This window comes from Erpetoichthys calabaricus, chromosome 16, assembly GCF_900747795.2.
Source record: "Erpetoichthys calabaricus chromosome 16, fErpCal1.3, whole genome shotgun sequence".
NCBI lineage: Eukaryota > Metazoa > Chordata > Cladistia > Polypteriformes > Polypteridae > Erpetoichthys > Erpetoichthys calabaricus.
The window spans coordinates 55,058,838-55,079,614 of NC_041409.2; the positions used below are offsets into that span (position 1 = coordinate 55,058,838).

At 38.0% G+C, this 20,777-nt stretch overlaps 1 protein-coding gene across 1 annotated transcript in view; it reads right to left on the reverse strand.

Annotated features, from left to right (window-relative positions):
* Positions 1-18,832: 18,832 nt before the first annotated feature.
* Positions 18,833-20,777, reverse strand: part of LOC114666351 (B2 bradykinin receptor-like) — a 32,002-nt gene continuing 30,057 nt past the window's right edge. The window contains exon 3 of the mRNA XM_051919852.1: positions 18,833-20,275. Within this exon, the coding sequence (XP_051775812.1) occupies positions 19,231-20,275 (1,045 nt within the window). The 3' untranslated portion in view covers positions 18,833-19,230. The remainder of the gene's footprint in view (positions 20,276-20,777) is intronic.

Here is a 20,777-nt window from a genome sequence, read left to right on the forward strand (position 1 = left end):
TATCGTTAACGAAAGCATCCCCTCTTGTCCCAGGGTGGAACTGCTTACCCTTGATACAGCATATTCGGTTTTTCATACAGCACATCATTACAAAGTGGTGTAGATATCAAAACCAATACATTTCAAAATAAATAAGAATTCAAAACAATAATGTTCACTGTGAGGTAGCCATGTTTCAGCCAGGTTTATTTCAACAAAAATGCTCTGTCAAACCAAGAAGCTCCACAGAGCACAAAAGGCATAAAGGATTTGCCTATTCATGAAAATTTGGACCTAATCCAATTCAAAACAGTGCCACTAATACACAGGATGAACTGCAAATGTTCAAGTAGTACTGAACAACTGACCATGTCAAAAGCAGCACTGAGCTAGGCACATTTACCAGGGCTATCTCAGAGCTGTGATGAGAGCATAATCCAGACTAATCGTTTACATACATGTGAACCTGCAGTTGTTTAGCCACAACATGTTCCAGAAGTTTGGAAAGAAAGCAAAGTTGAGAAATGGGCCTGTAATTAGCTAAGCAATCTAAATTTATCCCGGCTTTCTTTAAAATAGGTCTAACAGCAGCAGTTTTCAAAATGGTAGGTACAAATCCTGAAGATTTTTTAATTATATTAGTAATAAGAGGACAAAATACAGGTAAGCATTGTTTTATAAGTAATGTAGACATGGGTTCCATAGAGGATGCAGACTTTTAATATAAGTTGAATAAACAGAATGGAAAGCGTAGGAACAAGAATGTAACTTGTTCGTTATCAGACAATGACTTCAGGTTTAATAGTATTTCCACAATTTCTCTTTTTAATTCTAAATTATTCAGAATCATATTTCTGTCCGTAAAGAAATGTAAGAATTTTGATCAAAGTCCAGGACTAAAGAAAGCAGCAGAATTTTCGTAAGCTTGGGTAAGTTTAATAAAAATAAAGAATAAAAACTTTGGGTTTCTATTACCAGATGCAATTAATCCTTATTTATGGAATTTTCTTGCACAGATGAATGCAGTATAACTGTTTATTCTGTTTCAGACAATATTACAAAAGGTGACCTCTGTGCTGGGGATGCGACTTGTGGCAGTGAAGGTGAGGCTGTGCCAAGCACATCTTCAGGCGCTGGCTGCACACACACCTCTGTCTCAGAAACCACCTGGCGACCATTTGACCGTGTGTTGAAAAACGCTCTGCATTCACAAAATGGAATAGGGGATGCTGTAAGAGATGTGGCCAATAAATTAAGGAATGTAAGTGTTGTACTCTGTGATATTGACCACAAATTAAATGAACTGGTTAAAATATAAATGCTGCATCTGATAACCTGCTTTTACATTCTGCTAATTGCATTCAAAAGAAGTTGTAACGCCGTTCGATTTGGCTGATCATTTGGTGTGTCAGGTTTAAGTTCATCATAGCGCATCTCTTCAGGCACAGGCAAGTCATGATTGTGTGCCACATTATGTAGCACACTACATGCTTGAACAATGCAAGACACTTTGTGTGGACTATAGAGCAGCACTCCACCAGTCTTCTCCAGGGAGCACCAACGGGCCTTAACCTGCCTTATAGTACGTTCTAGAACTGACCAAGCTCGAGAATGGAGGTCATTGTAATGTCGATCTTGTTCAGTCAGTGGGTTGGCAAATAGGGTGAGAAGCCACATCTTCAACGGGTACCTTCTGTCACCTAAGTATTCATGTTATATGGTTATATCATACAAATAACTGGTGGAAATATTAAATGTCTCTTCTTACTGAGAAGCCAGCCATCACACACAACACCATTTTCAAGTTTGTTCCCAACACTACTATTTCTCAGAATGAATGAATTCTGAGTTAAGCCAGGCCATCGTACCACAACATTAATGAGATGCATTTTCTCATAACAGAGCATTTGCACATTAATAGAGTGGAATCACTTTCTACATACATAAGGTGCATTCAGAAAATAAATTTACTTTATAGCAATGTGCGTACAGTCAACTGTTCCAATCACCTTTGGAAAACTAGACGTTGCTGCGAATTGCACTTTGATATTTGCATGTTCAACCAAATTGTAAGGAAATCTTATATATTTGGATGACAAAGGGATAAAACAATCCCATACAGCTGACATGATGTAACTCAGTGATGATTGTGAAATACCCAATTGGTCAATCAGTTCACATCATGTGACTAAAAACCTGAGAGTGGACAGAAATTGTGTAAGTGTGTAAGTCAGTGAGAGAAGGATAGCAAGCCTCCCCTGGTAAATTAACAGGGAGGCATTTCAGCAGAAAGTACTTCACTAGACAGTACAGCTCTGAAAGTCTGTAAGTGGGTTTCTTCTTTCCTCTTAAAGAACTAATAAAACAGTGGTAAATATATGAAACATGAATTGAGAGTGTAAACAGCTATGTTGCTGTTTTGGATACATGATGGTCAGTACTTGTGAATATCATCATTGACATCAGTCCAAGTTTGTATGGTCAGTGTCTTGTGGAGGAGGAGGAAGCAAACAAGTTAAAGATATTTGCAGTGTGAAAGTGGAAAGAACCAGATTGCAAAACTGTTAAACTAACAAACATGTTTTACAAATAGATGTAAAGCATCATTGCATACCAAAGAAAGAAATGACTTAACCATGCTATGTGCATATCTGAAGAAAAGTGTCCAAAAGGGCAGCCAAGAATAATTTTATTTATTATTTTTTTAAACAAAGAGAAGGCAGACATCAATCAAAGAACCACAGACAGAAAAAAGTGAAAGAATAGATCTGAAAATGCCTTGGAGCATAACAGCAATGATAAAGATGATAATCCAGACAGTATCTGAATAACAAATCTTTTCCCTCACTTAGTATGTGTTTATATAAAACCTAAGAACACTGTTATGGAAAATTATGGAAAACTGAGCATTTTCAGTCATTTGGTCATTTACGCAGTTCTGAATGTGACTCAGGTCTGGCAGGAATCTTATTTAAATTTAGACTCAGACCTGACTCAAAACTGCCTTCCTGTAAGACAAGAGCAAAAAAAAAAAAAACAGTAGTTAAAGATGTCAATGCACCAGACCTGGATTCAGCTAGTCCTGCTGTTTCAATACTTGGGTTTGGATGGTCATTGTCCTTATCTTGACTATGAGCCAACAAGATGGCATCCTAGAATGCACCTCACAAGCATCAAAGACAAAAGTTTTAAAGCAACAACAACAACATTTATTTATATAGCACATTTTCATATAAATGATGTTGCTCAAAGTGCTTTACAAGATGAAGAAAGAAAAGTTTATAAAAAAAAAATAAAAATAAGATTAGGCAATACTAATTAACAAAGAATAAAGTAAGGTCCAATGGCAAGGAGGACAGAAAAAATGAAAAAAAAAACTCCAGAGGGCTGGAGAGAAAAAAATAAAATCTGCAGGGGTTCCAGGCCACAAGACCACCCAGCCCCCTTTGGGCATTCTACCTAACATAAATGATCTCAATCAGACCTCATGGTTTTCAGGCATCACGTGGAGACCTCTGGCCTTCAATTCATCAATGTAGGGACTGCACGGTGCTTTGATCGGGTGGTGGTGGCGCAGATTGCCACCACAGAAACCCAGAAAAAGAACAGCAGAGAAAGTAGGGGTTATTACAGATCGTGGAGCTATGATAAAAATGATAATTAAATGCATATACAGAATATCAGGGTTACACTAAAATGAAGCTATGAGAAAGCCATGTTAGAATAATGGGTTTTTAGTAGTTTTTTAAAGCGCACCACTGTATTAGCCTGGCAAATTTCTATTGGTAAAGTATTCCAGATTTTAGGTGCATAAAAGGGGAAGGCTGCCTCACCACTTCTTTTAAGTTTAGCTCTTGTAATTATAAGCAGACACTCATTTGAAGATCTAAGGTTACGTTCTGGAGTGTAAAGAGAGAGGCATTCCAAAATATAGCACTGAGGGAGATTATTTAAGGCTTTGTAAACCATAAGCAGTATTTTAAAGTCAATTCTAAATGGCACAGGTAACCAATGAAGTGACATCAAAACTGGAGAGATGTGCTTGGATTTTCTTTTCCTAGTTAAGATTCTGGCAGCTGCATTCTGCACTAGTTGCAATCGATCGATGTCTTTCTTTGGGTAGTCCTGAGAGGAATGCATTACAGTAATCTAGTCGACTAAAAACAAAAATGTGAACTAATTCCTCAGCATCTTGCAATGTTATAAGAGGTCTAACTTTTGCTATATTTCTTAAGTGAAAAAAATGCTATCCTAGTAATCTGATTAATATGTGATTTAAAATTTAGGTCAGAGTCAATAATTACACCTAAATTCTTTACCTCTATCTTATCTTTTAAACCTAATGGATCAAATTTATTTCTAATACCCTCACTATATCAATTTTTGCCAATCACTAAGATTTCCAATTTCTCCTTATTTAGTTTGAGAAAATTACTACTCATCCACTCAGAAAAACAAAATAGACACTAGATCAGTGAACCAAGAGAGTCTGGGTCATCAGGCGCTATTGATAAATACAGTTGTGTGTCGTCAGCATAGTTGTGGTAGCTCACATTATGCCGTGAGATAATCTGACCTAATGGAAGCATGTAAATGTAAAAAAGAGCAGTGGACCCAGGATAGATCCTTGTGGATCTAATAGAATGAGAATAGATAAACGGCCTCTATCTGCATTAACCCGCAAGTCCTTTACTACTTTAATGAGCGCAGTTTCTGTACTGTGATTTGTTCTAAAACCTGACTGAAACTTGTCAAGAATAGCATGTTTATTCAGGTGATCATTTAACTGCGTAATGACTGCCAGTGTAGGATTTTATTTAATCCTACATTATTTATTTAATCTAGGATTTTACTTAAGAAAGGCAGGTTAGAAATAGGTCTAAAATTGTCAAAAACAGAGCAGTCGAGATTATTTTTCTTGAGCAGGGGTTTAACAACAGCAGAGTTAAGACAGTCTGGGAAGACCCCAGTAACTAATAATGAATTTACTATATCTAGTAGTTACTAAAAAGCAAGTTACTTATACTGATTGATTATGGTACTAGAGAATAGCGTGGTGTTGAAAGTTGATTAGCACATGCAAGTGAGAATTTCACCATACTCTGTAGATGTGACAATATTGCACTTATAAACCTATCTACACGGCAGCCCAATGATGTAACCAGATCCTTTATGCAAATATGTTATGTGATTTCTTTAGGGATTTTTAGCATTCCACTATGTTTGTACCAATCTGCTGTAAGCAGCCAACACATTCCGTAGCTTCCCTAGGTGAGTGCTGGAAAATTCCAAAGCCTGCAAGTGACTGAGTGGTACACATTCTCAGGCAACTGTCTGACTGAGTAAGCAGGAACTATGGAAACACAGCCAGTTTACTTGTTGGATATACCCAGGGAAAGCATTCATTGAAGAACAAAAGGCTCAAATCTTGCATGACAACCCATTAATGAGGTCACCTATATTTTTCTGATTTGAAGTTGGACCTAAGTTGCCCGCAGGGCGCGTGCACACACGCACACACACCAAGCACACACTAGGGACAATTTAGAATCACCAATGCACCTAACCTGCATGTCTTAGGACTGTGGGAGGAAACCCACGAAGATACAGGGAGAACATGCAAACTCCACACAGGGAGGACCCGGGAAGCAAACCGGGTCTCCTAACTGCGAGGCAGCAGCGCTACCACTGTGCCACCCTGCCGCCCAATACTCAATTTGTATTTTCAAATGATGACTAATATTATATAATGAATCATTAAATAGTTGGAAAGACAAAGTAAAACAAATCTGGATTTCAGATTCAATGAATGGAAAACAAAAAGAGCTCAAGGCAATCTTCACTTCAAAGAAATCTGATTACTGTATAGAACATCAGAACAATCTTGACAAGAACAGGCCATTCAGCACAACAAACTCACCAATCCTATCCACTTCCAAAATAACATCAAGTCAAGTTTTGAAGGTCCCTAAAGTCCTACTGTCTACCACTACTTGGCAACTTATTCCATGTGACTATGGTTTTCTGTGTAAAGAAAAACCTTTTAATGTTTGTGTGAAATTTACTGTTAACAAGATTCCAACTGTGTCCCTCTTTTCTTGTTGAACTAATTTTTAAGTAACAATCTTGATCCACTGTACTAATTCCCTTCATAATTTTAAACACTTCAGTCATATGTCCTCTTAACCTCCTTTTGCTTAAATTAAAAAGGCTCAACTCCTTTAACCTTTCAAAACTAATCCCTTTATATTCCGGAATCAGCCTAGTCATCTACTCTGGACTTTTTCGAGTGGTTCTATGTCTTTTTGTAGCCTGGAGACCAAAATTGCACACTGTACTCCAGATGAGGCCTCACCAGTGTGTTATAAAGCCTGAGCATAAACTTCTTGGACTTGTACTCCACTCATCAAGGTTCTATATAACCTCAGCTTCCTTAATGGCTTCTGAACACTGCTTGGCAGTTAATAGTGACATATCCACTATGACTCCTAAATCCTTTTCATAAAGTGTACTTTGAATTTTTAGGCCTCCTGTTGTGTATTCAGACCTCACATTTTTACTTCCTACATGTAATACTTTACATTTACTTACATTAAATTTCATCTGCCACAGATCTGCCCAAGCCTGTATGTTGTATAGGTTTCTCTAGAATTCAATGGATTCTAGACTGAAAATCTATGTAGCTTGCTATGGCAGTATAGTAGTAGAAATTTTAAGATGAGTAAAGTTCGCAGAGAGTATAAATACTGCTTTTAGAAAGGACAGGAAATCCCTGACAGGTATCAGCTTTGTCTAGGTCTCCTATTGGGTGCACAGCTAGGGGAGTGTTGCTGTTGGGAGGGTCCCTGTTTCTGTTAGAAGGTATGTTTTTTGGGTTCCTAATTTAATGGTGTTTTGTGATTGCTGAAAACTCATTTAGACATAAACAGAACAATGAAAAATGGGCGTAACTACTCTCTTTCATCACAACAATACAGTGCCAAAGGTTGTGAAAATCTAAGTCAATAAAATTAATTACAATAGCACATGAGAGAATAGAAATAAGAAATGAAAGCCAGTGATCTAGAGTGTTACAATGATAGCTATGCAGCCCCAAAAAACAGTTACTATTAAAGAGGAGATGACAGAAAAGAATCAGTCAGTTTCTTCAGTAGGAAAAACAGTATGTAGAGTGGTTAACAAGACAAAGCACATAATGTCAACCTAAAGTGAACGTAATAGATAAAAGCCACTGAATGCACATATAATGAGATCACATATAAAGTTAACAACAGTAAAAAGCAATAAATAACCTCTAAAAGAATAATTCAGAAATATCAGAGAACTATAAATGAGAATAAATAAAGTAGTTATTGAAGCATGGCATTGAGCATCCAGTAAAGAAAATGATGAATTATACTGTATATTCCTGTAAGTGACTTTTTGCAAAAAACAATATATTGGGTTTGTTAACCTCAGACTTTGTAAAATCTTTTTGGAGATGAGCTAGAGATCGGCATCTCTCACTCTCCTAATTTCACACCCTGTCACTTTCCTCTTCTACACTGTAAAAGGATGAAATTAGGGAAACACAAAGTTGTGAAACATCAAATGAGATTTTAGACATGGCAAGATACTTTCAGGATGAGATGTTGGAATGTAAATGTTAAAAACATGATTATGACGGAGATCAAGGCCTGAGGGAGTCACTGTGTCTAAGGTATGGTATGTCTGCATTATCTCTGAAATGAAAGTCAAGAGGTTTGGGAAACAGTTTGGCCACATTTTGGCTAGGAAGAACATTAAATTGGTCTCGTCCGTTGCAGGAAATGGACGTCTGAAGCGGAGCTCAGTTAACAGCAGTGTTATTTTTTCTATTATTTCTTATTATCCCGAGGTATCCTGTATTTATCCAATCCGAGTGTTCTATTATAGTATATGCAAGCATACAGTATATAAAAATGACAGGTAAGAAAGGGGCTGAGAAAGAAACGGAAAAGAAACCTAAAGCTATATCCAAGCCTAGACAGGCAAGTCCAAGTTCAAGCTCAAGGTATGGCATTTCAGAGACTGATCTGGAACAGACAGGCGAAAGCCCAGACTTCTCGGGACCATGGTCCGCTGCATCGTCTCTAGTTAAGAGCCTAATGCAGGTCACGATAGCTTGCCAATTCCAGAAGATCACTTGAAACTAAAAAAGACCTTGCAGTCCGCGCATTCATCTACTCCTCGCGAGCCGAGAACATCAGCTGTAATAGAGCTCGCCGCTTCATCTATGGTGCACAAAAGCAGAAATTATCTGTCCGAACTCAAGGTAATGATTGATGAGCTCAAGCAAGAGATAAAGAAAAATATAAAGAAAGAAATAAATGGTATGCTCAAGACAAGCGAGAAGACAAGTGAGAAGCTGCAGCGGGAGCTGCAGCAAGATAATAAAGACTCTGAGAAACGCGTATATAATCGCTTTGAGGCGGCCTTTAAAGGTATGCTGGAAAAAATTGAGGAGCACATTCAGGAAAATGCATCTAAATTGAGAGCACTTGCCGATCAGTTGGAAGACGTTAAGCAGACATTCATGACTCGAATTAAAATTTAGCATCCACCGCTGATGGAAAAGCAACAGCTGCGAATTCCGAATGCAAAAAACTCGGACACAGACTTGCTGCTCTGAAGATGAATGCAGAAGGAATAATATTAGAATCAAAGGTCTACCTGAGGATCGTGATAGTCCAAAACCAGTGAAATTTGTAGTTGAACTATTCTTCAAAATAATTGGAGAAGACTTTAAATCAGACACCAAGATAGCAGTAGCTTATCATATACGGGGATCAAACACATCTAAACTTAGGACTTTTGTTGTGCGCTTCGAGAAGTTGCAATATAAATTAAATGTAATGTCACTTCTCAGACAGAAACAAGAGATTATATCTGAAAAAAGCCTCATTCATATTTTCCCTGATTTCTCACCCTCAACAGCTGCTAAATGTGCCTCTTTTTATAATATTAAACAGCGCTTACGAAAAGCCGATATCAGATACAGCCTCTTGTATCCTGCCAAACTGAAAGTGGATTTTCAAGGCAAACATTACATCTTTACCACTACGGAGGAAGCAGATAAAGAGTTAAGAAAGCTGATCCCAACACTTTCCTGAAATACGATCATGAGTCGCACCCTGTCATGGCATCGTAAAGAAGATATCATCGGCTGTCTGATCCCCTTGCAATGACACTGGTACCATAATTATACATCCTTTTCCCTTCTTGGTCACTACCTTCTCTTCACCCAAGTGTCCAAGACATGTTGCCGCAAGTCCGATTACATGACTACAAAGTTGATCATTGAACTGAGGCCTAGGGTGTCCTGGTGCCAAGTGCACATATGAACGCCCCTATGCTTGAACATGGTGTTCGTTATGGACAATCCATGATGAGCACAGAAGTCCAATAACAAAACACCGCTTGGGTTCAGATCGGGGGGGCCATTCCTCCCAATCATGCCCTTCCAGGTCTCACTGTCATTGCCCACGTGAGCATTGAAGCGTTGAAGTCTCCCAGCAGAACGAGGGAGTCCCCAGAAGGTATTCCCTCTAGCGACTCCAAAAAGGGTGGGTACTCCAAACTGCTGTTCGGCGTATACGCACGAACAACAGTCAGGACCCATCCCCCCCGAAGGTGGAGGGAGGCTACCCTCTCGTCCACTGTGGTAAACCGCAATGAACAGGCTCCAAGTCGGGGGGCAATAAGTATGCCCACACCCACTCGGTGCCTCTCACCGGGGGCAACTCCAGAGTGGTAAAGAGTTCAGCCCCTCTCAAGGAGATTGGTTCCAGAGTCCAAGCTGTGCGTCGAGGTGAGCCTGACTATATCTAGCTGGAGCCTCTTGACCTCATGCACTAGCTTAGGCTCCTTCCCCTTCAGAGAGGTGACATTCCACGTCCCAAGAACCAGCTTCTGTAGCCGAGGATCGGACCGCCAAGGTCCCCACCTGCGGCCACCACCCAACTCACACTGCACCCAACCTCCTTGGCCCCTCCTACAGGTGGTGAGTTCATGGGAAGGGAGACCCACGTTACCTCTTCTGGCTGTGCCTGGCTGAGTCCCATGGGTGCAGGCCCGGCCACCAGGTGCTCACCATCAAGCCCCACCTCCAGGCCTGACTCCAGAGGGGGGCCCCGGTGACCTGCGTCTGGGTGAGGGAAAACTGAGCAACTGAGCTGAGCATGTTGCAAAAGAGTCATAAAACCAGCAACTGAGAGAGAGAGAGAGAAAAAAAAGCTCCTTGCAAGTGTATATCAGCTGAGAGAACTGAAAAGTATCTTCTTTTACTGTAAAAAGGCAACTGGTCCCCCACTGCCTTCTCACAGACACAAAATATTCATTTCTGTCAGTATAGTGCCACAACATTTTTACACTTGCTCAAAACACACATAAAATGTTATAGAATCATTATCAACTATGCTCCTTGAGTATGGGAAAGGTGCTACTTAAATAAAATGTATTATTATTATTATTATTATTATGGTCAGGGTCATTTCCCCATGGGAATCAGAAGCTGCACAATTTAACTATGCCAAATACTCTGAATTCTGATTTTCTTTCCAGCTTTCCCAGAATACACTGGACTCTGGCTCAGCTTGACATGACTTTCAGGCTTAAGGTCTGAAATCCAACATTTGAAAAGGTTAAAATATCCTCTATACAGGGGTGTAAGAAAGAACTCCCTACTGGCAAGATTGCTTGAAACAGAACAATGGAAATGGGATGGAAAGTGTAAACAGGCAAAGATTTCCAATATATATACACCAAGATTTCTTTTTATGGGTGTGTTTTAGACCTTTGGGAGTGCTTGATAAAATTCCTTCTTTTGGCAGCATCTCTGTATGACTCATAGTCACTTAGTTTTTGTGTGTGGCAATAGTACGTATTAAATTATCTGCATGAGTGTGGAAAGATTGATAGACTGGTTTTGTAAGTAACTTTGGGTAAAGGCATCATCTAAATATACAAATACAAAAAGAACAGCAATATTAATAGAAATGGCATCCATCTGATGTCATATTGGTTCCACTTAATAGTGACACCAAAAGATGACTATCACAATATGAACATGGTTTTAAGTAGTTGTTGATGACTTTGACTGTATACCATTAAGAGTTATCCATCAATCTGTTTCTCACATCTGCTTTATTGTTTATTCACGGGGAAGCTGGAGCCTATTCCAGCACGCATAGGGTGTGATTATGGAAAGGTAACATAATGGAAGCCCAGGTACTGGAATGTTTCACACTGCATTATACACAGTACACATGATGAAAACTATGTTCAAAAACTAGGTTGTTCATAAATGGTGTATGGACGAGAGGTCTTTGATTAAATTCATACTTATAGCATTTAACCTAACCTTCATATTGCCGACAAACTGTAAATAACACTGTGCAAATAAATGCAAACCAGAATTGTAATATTATACTCTCTGAGTTGCAGTTAGAAAGTCAGAGGCCCACCCCAGTGTCAGGGGTTCTCTTGCTGCTCAACTGGATAAGCTCCAGCTTACTGACATGAAGGCCCCCAGTTTATAGCCAACCTATCCATGTGAGAATGAGAAATAGAGAGGGGCACAACCCTCACCAATACACACTCTGAACAGCATGCAACTCATATGCTTCACTACATGGTGCATCATAATAGCAAAATGATGGTACTCATAAGAAGGTAAAGAACAAATAGGAAGCAAAAATATAAAAAATGAAAACATTACATTCAGATAGGTACATATCTATAAGAAATAATATGCTGTAGAGCATAAAAATTTAAACTCAGGAATTGCTCCCCTGCACCCTACTGAGTCGTGAGTTTCAGACACATGCAGTGGTGGCATCCACCCACTACACCACCTCGCAGGGTGGAGGAAAAGTGAGCAAAGAACAGAAAGGTTAAAGAACAGTTAAAAGCAACAGTGGGAAAAGCATCAGTGTGCGTAGAGGGTCTCTTCTGCATCATGTGTTTCTACATGTGAAACATTTAATTACAGTAATGGCAAAGTCCCTGTATGGGTGCCTTATTAATGCATGATATGGTAAATATGAAGATAAGTCAATAATTATTCACACTTTTGTGATACTTTTGTTTGGGCTGGCTGTACAGCTTTCCTTGTGCACATTTGGGAACATGGTGTGCCTGTGGTCACAGTTGTGACGTTTCGACCTTAATCAGTCAGTTTCTCTTGTTGTTTTCTAGGAATAAAATAGCTACTCTGATCTCCATTTCTACTAAAGAACAAACTCTTGTGTAAGTGTAGCAGATTATTCCTTAGAGTGATTAATATGGGGTATTACAAACGGAGGCTCTTAAAGGTTCAGTGGCTAATGTGCCCAAACTGATGAACCTACAATTAATGTATAGAGAGAGGGAGACTTCAGAGAGGCCATGAAGAATAAAAATTTCACATAAAAGGGGATATGAGAAAGATGACATCATTGAACATGAGTGGGAAATTAAAGACCAGAAAGCTGGAACAAGGGGCCGGACCTGTACCTGTGCGTATCAAGGGGGCATCGATTTTAGAAAAACCATTATAAGTAGCTGATGACATGTAAGGTATGTTTAAATTGAGCAGCTTAATAATTCCGATTCCTGAATTAATACCTTATGTTTTCAAAGATGACATCTGAGAAGGGCTATGTTTAAATCCTATCACCATTAATTAGTAAGAGGTTTAATAAAAAGTTTTAAAAGGACCTCATTTATCAAATTATAGGGAAACATAATTCTTGAAATGAGAAATGGGGCTGGCAAAAAGTTGGATGGGTAGGACTGAAATTATTAAGGTGTTATATGACCTTAAAGCTGAGTAAAGTTCTGGAAACTAGAAAAATGAATAAGAGAGAAGGTCTTAAATGATATGTGTCTGTCCCTGTGGTTTAAATTTTCATTTATGAGGGACTTGTCCAAATGTGAAAATAAAAACCTTACCAAACAATCACCACGATGAACAGCTAAGACGTTATTCAGTCATTTTGATGCAGCACTTATAAGGGGAAATTGTCAACATTTCTGACATAGGGTAGGGTCTTTAATATATTTCTGCAGAAGTATCATAGCTTCAGGTGTAAAGGGAATAAATCTATGTTTGATTTTAAATATTGAAAGAGTTGAGAAAGTTGTTTCCAAGATGTTACTATATAAGAAAGGGCAGAGCAGGTTCTTTGTCCTTAGGAGACTGTGTTCAGTAATGTGGGAAGTGACATCCTTCACATCTTCTACTGTATAACTTTGTGATGGCCAGTACGATTTTCTATGCTGTGGTGTGCTGAGCTGGTAACATCACTTCAAGAATGACCCACCAAATCAACAAGCTAATTAAAAGTGCAGGCTCAGTTATGGAACACACTGTGGACCCCCTGGAGGTAGTAGCAAAGGAGAGAATTAAAACAAAGCTGAGTGCCATTATGAGCAATGCTGCACATCCTCTCTCCAACACACTAACACTGAAGACTTTCAGCCAACAAACCATTCAGCAGAAGTTTGTGAATAAACAATACTGGGGCTCCTTTATACCAACAGCAAAATGTCTGCATAATGCCTCACTGGGACTGTGAGTTTTCCTTCTTTTGAATTTTTCTTGCTTTTTAGTAATTCCAGTGTAAATTCAGACCAAAGTGTGTGTGTATATTTATTTAATTTACTTACTTACTGTATCTCCATATTTAAGTATGCATTTATTTAAAGAGCTTCTGCAAGAAGCTAAATTTCCCCCGGGGATAAACAAAGTTCTATCTTTTTTTAAGCTCAGGCAGAATTCTCTTGAAACCAGTGCCACCAATTCTCCCAGCTGAACTGGACATTTGTCTTTTCTAATGTAGGACAAATTTAAAGAAAAATTTAAAAATATCTTTAAAGATATTAAGATTTAAAAAAAGAAACTATAATGAGGAGGTAATGCAAATGGCTCATTGGAAGACAATTTGGTATGATAAATGAAGTATGCTCTGGGGTTCCCCAATCTTAAATTGGTGAACGTGGGTTTGAGAATTCAGTTATGTTGTGTTATGCTTCTTGATTTACTCGGGGTCATAGGTGATTTCACATACTCTATTCCTAATAGAAGAGATGTATTCAAACAACTCACTGCAATTGGACCAAAAACCTGCTTGGTTAAACTCTGGACACATTAGCAATGGGCCATTGTGCAACAAATTTGTCAGTTGTAACAAAGAATATGTAGTTCAGTCATAATACTCAAAATTTTACATTTATAGTTATTTTCCAATGAGCTAAGGCATGTCCTCTCCAGTGCAGATTGCTGGGATTCAGGTTCAGATTTTTTTTTTTAATTTTAAGCAGTTTAGATGGGAGGCAAAAGAGATGAAAAGTCTCAAATGCAGGCCTTCAGACCTATTCCAGAATCCTACTCAGAGTCAGTATTAACTAATCATGAAAAATATATTCAATTTGGCCAATAGCTGATTGTAGTATTGCACTTCTGTCTGCTGCCATGAGCTTGCAACTGAAGTTGGCAGATTTGTTGGAATGAACTTTTATGGTTGGAAAGTGGAGAGGATGAAAGTGAAAAATAAAATGAGTGGGACCAATGCTCCAAAAATGCATACATAAGGATTCAGATGTCTGGACTGTGGAAAAGAAAGGATACTCCTTAAAGAAGGATCAATAATGTGTAGACTGTTGCTCTGTTGAAGAGGGAGCTTTTCAGATTCCTATAGGAGCTGTCCACCCATAACCCCCTGTGGTCACTAAATAAAGAGCTTAGGCAGGAAAGGAAGCTGACAGTCTCCTTTCTTATAGCCTTAAAAGTGTCCTGGCAAACCTTTCACTATGTAAGATGTACTTCAGTTGTTAAAAAAGCACACAATCTCATGTGTAATATATTGTTCAAGTAGTATTTCATTTTATTTTATTCAATAATTGTGTCGACACAATTAATTTCACTTTAAGTGTCCATTTAGAACTTTGCTGATGAGAACCTATATTAGTTTCATAAATACCTGAAAATATTTTTAACTACCTTTCTGCAATCACTTGTGAAGAACTGAATCATTCAGTATTTGCTTTATGTCTCCAGGAAACACACAACTAAATACACAATATTTCTGTTGCTGTTACTCCTAAGCAATATATACTAGGCCGGTGACACATAATCTGTTGTGGCTTGGGTGAAAGAATCCAAAAGGAAAATAATTAGAAGGACCAGGAGATGAATATCTGACTTGAAAGGTGTGTAAATAGCAAAAGTAGAAAGGGTAAAGGTCAAAATAATAAAACAAAAAAGGAAATGATTGACAAAATCAAAATCATGGGTATAAAAGCTGAAGGTGAGAAAATGTTGCCAAGAAGGTCCTTACTTTAACTAACAAATCCTTTCCCTATCTAGACTTAAATTCACCAGGTATACTTTGAATGCATGTTGCCATATTAGATAATCGTTGTGCACGGCATTCATGCACAATGTCAGTGTCACATCATATGTTAACAGTGGGAGCTGCAACAACCATAAAACACTATGAACAACCATTGAAAAAATAAATAAAATATATTTGGGCAAAATTAATAACTAAGAAACCAAAATTACATAATGTTAACATAATTTACAGGATAACATTCATGACAATATCTATCTTTGGCAGAGGAACCAGCAATAGTATAGGATATTTATTCAGAGGCTGACAGCAAAGTCTTTTTGGTGGACTATCAGCCTGCAGCATAGATGATTTAGACTATGAAGTAATGAGGGAAGACTCCCAAGGGTGAGAGCTGTTAACATGTCCACGGCATCAGTCATGCAGAGCAATAGCTGACCTGTACATATGTACTGTACATTTATGGTCTTAATGCATACATGTAATATGGAAATATGTTCTTGTTAAGAATGTGCTCTGGTTCTTGGCTATTATTGTCCTTTTCAATGTTTTTATTTTATTATAACTTTTTTATTAATTTCTCCTTATTTACGCATCACTGACATGGAATTGGCCACATTACTGAAAGCACCAACGACCATTTCTTGTTATGTAGCCATGGCGTGTGACATAATCACTTTGTGGCTCTTTAAGATTCATTAGCAAAAAAAACGCACTCAAAATGTCTACAGTAGTTAGAGAGGGAAAAGATCATAGACCGGTTTAGAACATTTGTTTTGTTTTTTGACTTCATATTTCGCCTCTCGTTTTGGGCTTCTTCACTTTTATTTTTTATTTCTTTTGGCCTATGTTATGGGTTTTATCCACAGCAAGGTTATTATAGTTTTGCCTTTTTATATTAGTTTTTGTTTCAACATTTTTTCTGACCTTACTTGGAAATTCAGTTTATTTTTAGTTTTCCTTTATCGTGTATTTTTAGTTTTAATTTAGTTTATATTTCACAAAGACATTTCTATTTTATTTTTATATCTATTAGTTTCAGTTTTGGTTTTAGTAATTATGGTGCAGTTAAAGAGCTACTACGGAGTTTAGTTTTGTGTCACAATCAGACAGAACTATAGACTTCATGGATTTGGATATGTTGGTGGACGCTTACTCCATTACATGGTCAACTATCTGGTTTTAAAAACAAGCATAATAAAAACCAGATATTGATATATGAACAATTTGATACTATTTTATAATTTTTAAAATAATTTCTATGTCATTTGTGGTGAACAAATGTGTGCCAACTGTTGGCACATTTTATCTTTTCTTTTTATTGCCCAGAATGGGCCAATTTGTAATGAAATTTAGGGAATTTTAAGGCTTGAGGGTTTTTTACTCTAAATGTCTACAGCACACAACATACCCTACTCCAAGACAATGTGCTTATAATGAATGCCTTCAATATTGCATTCAAAAATCTCCCATACTGGGCTTTGTTATTTTCTACCAGCCATATTGATCTTTGATTCCATCTCAGGCACAAACAATTTATAGACAGAATTTTTCCACCTGCAGGCCTGAAAAGATATCAAAAAATAGAAAATAGATTCTACTGTGTTCTGACAGGTGTGATCATGAAAATCATGGGGGCTTAGGAAGAACAGGACTCTTAGGCTTGAATCAATGAGCAGACCCCACCTAGCTGTATTGAGGGAAACAAAGAAAAACAAGCATGTAGTGTGAAGGTTAGGGTCATTGAAACTTGAATAGCCCATGTATTCGAACAGTAAACCCTTAATGAGCAGAGCAAGAGTAGATAATAGGAGTATGGATGGGCACAAAACAACAGAGACAGCATCTGAGATTAGGAACAATATATACATTATATAAACCTGTTTATCAAGAGCAGGATCTCTGGAAACCTGGTGCCTGGAGCAGGTTTGAATGCAAGGCAGGAAAAATCCCTGGTATGCACTATGTACGATATGGCTGATGTTAAGAACAAAAAGAATATGATATTTCAACTACAGTAATCCCTCGCTATATCGCGCTTCGACTTTCGCGGCTTCATTCCATCGCAGATTTTATATGTAAGCATATTTGAATATATATCGCGGATATTTTGCTGGTTCGTGGATTTCTGCGGACAATGGGTCTTTTAATTTCTGGTACACGCTTCCTCATTTGGTTTGCCCAGTTGATTTCATACAAGGGACGCTATTGGCAGATGGCTGAGAAGCTACCCAACCACAGCGCGTATTATGTATTAAATAAAACTCCTCAAATATATTGTGAGCACAGGGGCTGTTTGCACCCCTAGAGGACACGGCCGCCCCTCAAAAAACGCTGAAAGATTACCTTCACACTGCTCCCTTCTTTGCTGGGCTTACATGTGGCTGCTTTGCAAGCGATATGCTTCCCGCATGGTGCTTCGTATACTTAAAAGATCAAACAGCACGTATTGATTTTTGATTGTTTGCTTTCCTCTTTCTCTCTCTCTCTCTTATAAAAATAACCATATAAACATATGGTTTCTACTTCGCGGATTTTCACCTTTCGCGGGGGGGGTCTGGAACGCAACCCCCGCGATGGAGGAGGGATTACTGTATCTATTTTGAGAGAGAGAGAAATTGAAAAAAGGGGGACAGATATTTTAAAACATAATTCTGCTACTGGATTATTTTCACAATATCAGGTATTTTGATCTGTGAATATAAACTTAAATAAATACAGAATAAATCCAAAACACATTAGTATGTTTAATTTTTCTCCAATTGGCAGACTTTCTTCACCTACTTACGTGTAGCTTAGAAGAGACATTGCCAACTCAGGAACTTTACAAGGTTTGTATCACTTCGTTGTTAAACAACTTTTTTAAAGCAAAAGTGATTCGTCGGCAACAATATGCTGATCTTGTATGTTGACCTAGACTAATTCTCAATCAGTGCCATTTTATTTTTAAAAAGGATTTTTCCTGTGTGAAGTAGCAGGTAAATTATTGTCAACAAAAAGCAGGCACATGAGAAATAAACTGAAACATTACTCACTCATGATTTTTCTGTCCATACAGTAAAGATTTTGTTGACCAGCACATTCTGATTTAAGGCATTTTGAATTACATCTTGATATACAACAAGCGCAAAGAATGGCTGCACAGTAAATCACTTTCTATTTCACACGCTTTTACACGCCTGTATTCAGCTTGATCTGTCACTGCAAATGCTGTGTGAACACTCACCCTCCTTCACTGGATGAATATATTCAGGTGGCTCGTGATAGATTACTTTCTATTTTAGAGTTAAAAATTACAAGGGTTAAAGATTAACGGCAAGAATATTAATTCAAAAATGAAAACTAAAAATATTTTTAGTAATTTATTATTTTATTTTATTTTGTCTTTCCATCTCTTTAATAGTTTCATTTAGTTTTAGTTTTTCATTTCAGTTTTGTTAATTATTTTATTTCAGTTCATGAAAATTTTTTTTAATAATAGTTTCAATTTTGATTTTAGTTTTCGTTAACTATAATAACCTTGGTCCATAGGCATAACAGTTCTGAACATTGTAACAAAAACAGTTTAATTAACAGATTACTCGCTAATTTGACATGTGACTTAGTGATTATTAGCTAATTTGCTACAAGGTAGGAAATATACTGGCTGGTAAGTACTGGAACTGGGAGGCCATAGCTCATATGACTGTAGAGTAAAGTACCTTAAAATTTCTATGCTTCTCTAACATTAAATATGTTCCACTAATCATCTAGTATTATCTGTTTTTTCAAATGAAGGTCTTCTGTCAAATCTAACAGTTGAGATAATTCTCATTAGCAGCTATTACTTCAAGTATCTCCCAGTTAGGTCGTGTAGTGCATAAATGACAGTGCTTTGTCACATTGGCATTACTGGTTTTCAGTGGAGTGTACAATCCTTGGAATGGCTGCTCCTGTGTTTGATTATTTGCCAAAAAGTGTCTTTGGCTTTCCTTCTAAAGTGCTTCCCCACAATGACATATAAGATTGGATTGAGGCAGCAGTTGGTGTAGGCCAGATATGCAGAAATCTGAATTCCAAGATCAAGGACATCCTCCCAAAGGCACCCAGGCAGTAGATTGTAAAAATGAAGGATGTCGAGTAGTTTAAATATGTGATATGGCACCCAGCAGCAGAAGAAGGCCAGGAGCACAATCAAAACCAAAACAGCGGCCTTCTCTGATCTCTCCACACTCAGCTTTTTCATGTCATTTTGTCTTAGAGCTTTTATCATATGATAAGTGCAAAATGTGATTACCAGAGCAGGCAGGAGAAAGCAAGTTAGGCTAAATATTAAATTGTGGATGACTTTCCATTCTTCAGAGGGAAAATGAAGATAGCAGATATTAGCATTCATTTCTTTTATGTACTGTACAGTGCGAAAGAGCATTACAGGCAAGCTTAAGAGAAGGCCACAAATCCAGATGCCAAAACATATGAACTTGGCACTGGAGGTTTGTCGCATTTTTCTTGATGACAAGGAGTTCACTAATGCTTGGTACCGGTCCATGCTAACTAGCATCAGAAACAGGATGCTGCAGTGCAGATTCATGACAATGACCACATTGACCATTCGACAAAGAAATGCTCCAAAAACCCAGTTCAACCTGTTGATGACTGTCACAAACCAGAATGGCAAACACAATATCATTATTAAGTCCGCTGCTGCCAGATTCCCAAGATAAATATCAGGTACAGTGCAGCGTTTCTTGGGCAAACAAAACACACACAATACCATGGTGTTTCCTATAATACCCAGAATGCATATCAACGCCAAATAGGCAGGCTGGACAGTGTAGATCCACTCCCACACCACTGAAGAAGTGGAACAATCACTGAAGTTGGCAACAGTTCCGTTAAATGAGTAATTCGTAATATTTGGTGTGAGCTTGACATCTTCAGTTGTACCAGTCACCATTCTGAAGCTGTTAAAAGAAAGCAAGCAATGAGTACACTTGAGTATACTTTAGTATTTTTCTAACTTCTCCACACATTACATAAAATAGACTTGTTCTGAAACATTTGGAAACCTGTTCAATGGAAATTCTTAAAGGGCTTCTTCAGGTTCTGGGGTCTGTCAACTGATTGAACCTGTAAACTTTGCAAATGGCATTTATTTTAGCTGGTGTTTTTATCCAATTCAATGCATACCACTAACTGCAGTGAAACAGTTTCTAAATTGCTAGAACACAGGTATTACCTAATCATACTGTGAGTCAGTGGTGGTGGGGGGCAGAAGACTTGTGGTTTATAGTCTAGCTTATTGGACACAAGTCCCTCCTGCCTATGCCCCCATACTTCCTCATGGCTTTGATGATTGTTGGTTTACTTTTATTCTAAACATTGGACAACTCAGGAAATTCTTGGAATGCCAAGGACATTTACTGCTTTGGTTTTTGGCCAACTGCCTGGCTAGTTGATGTGCAG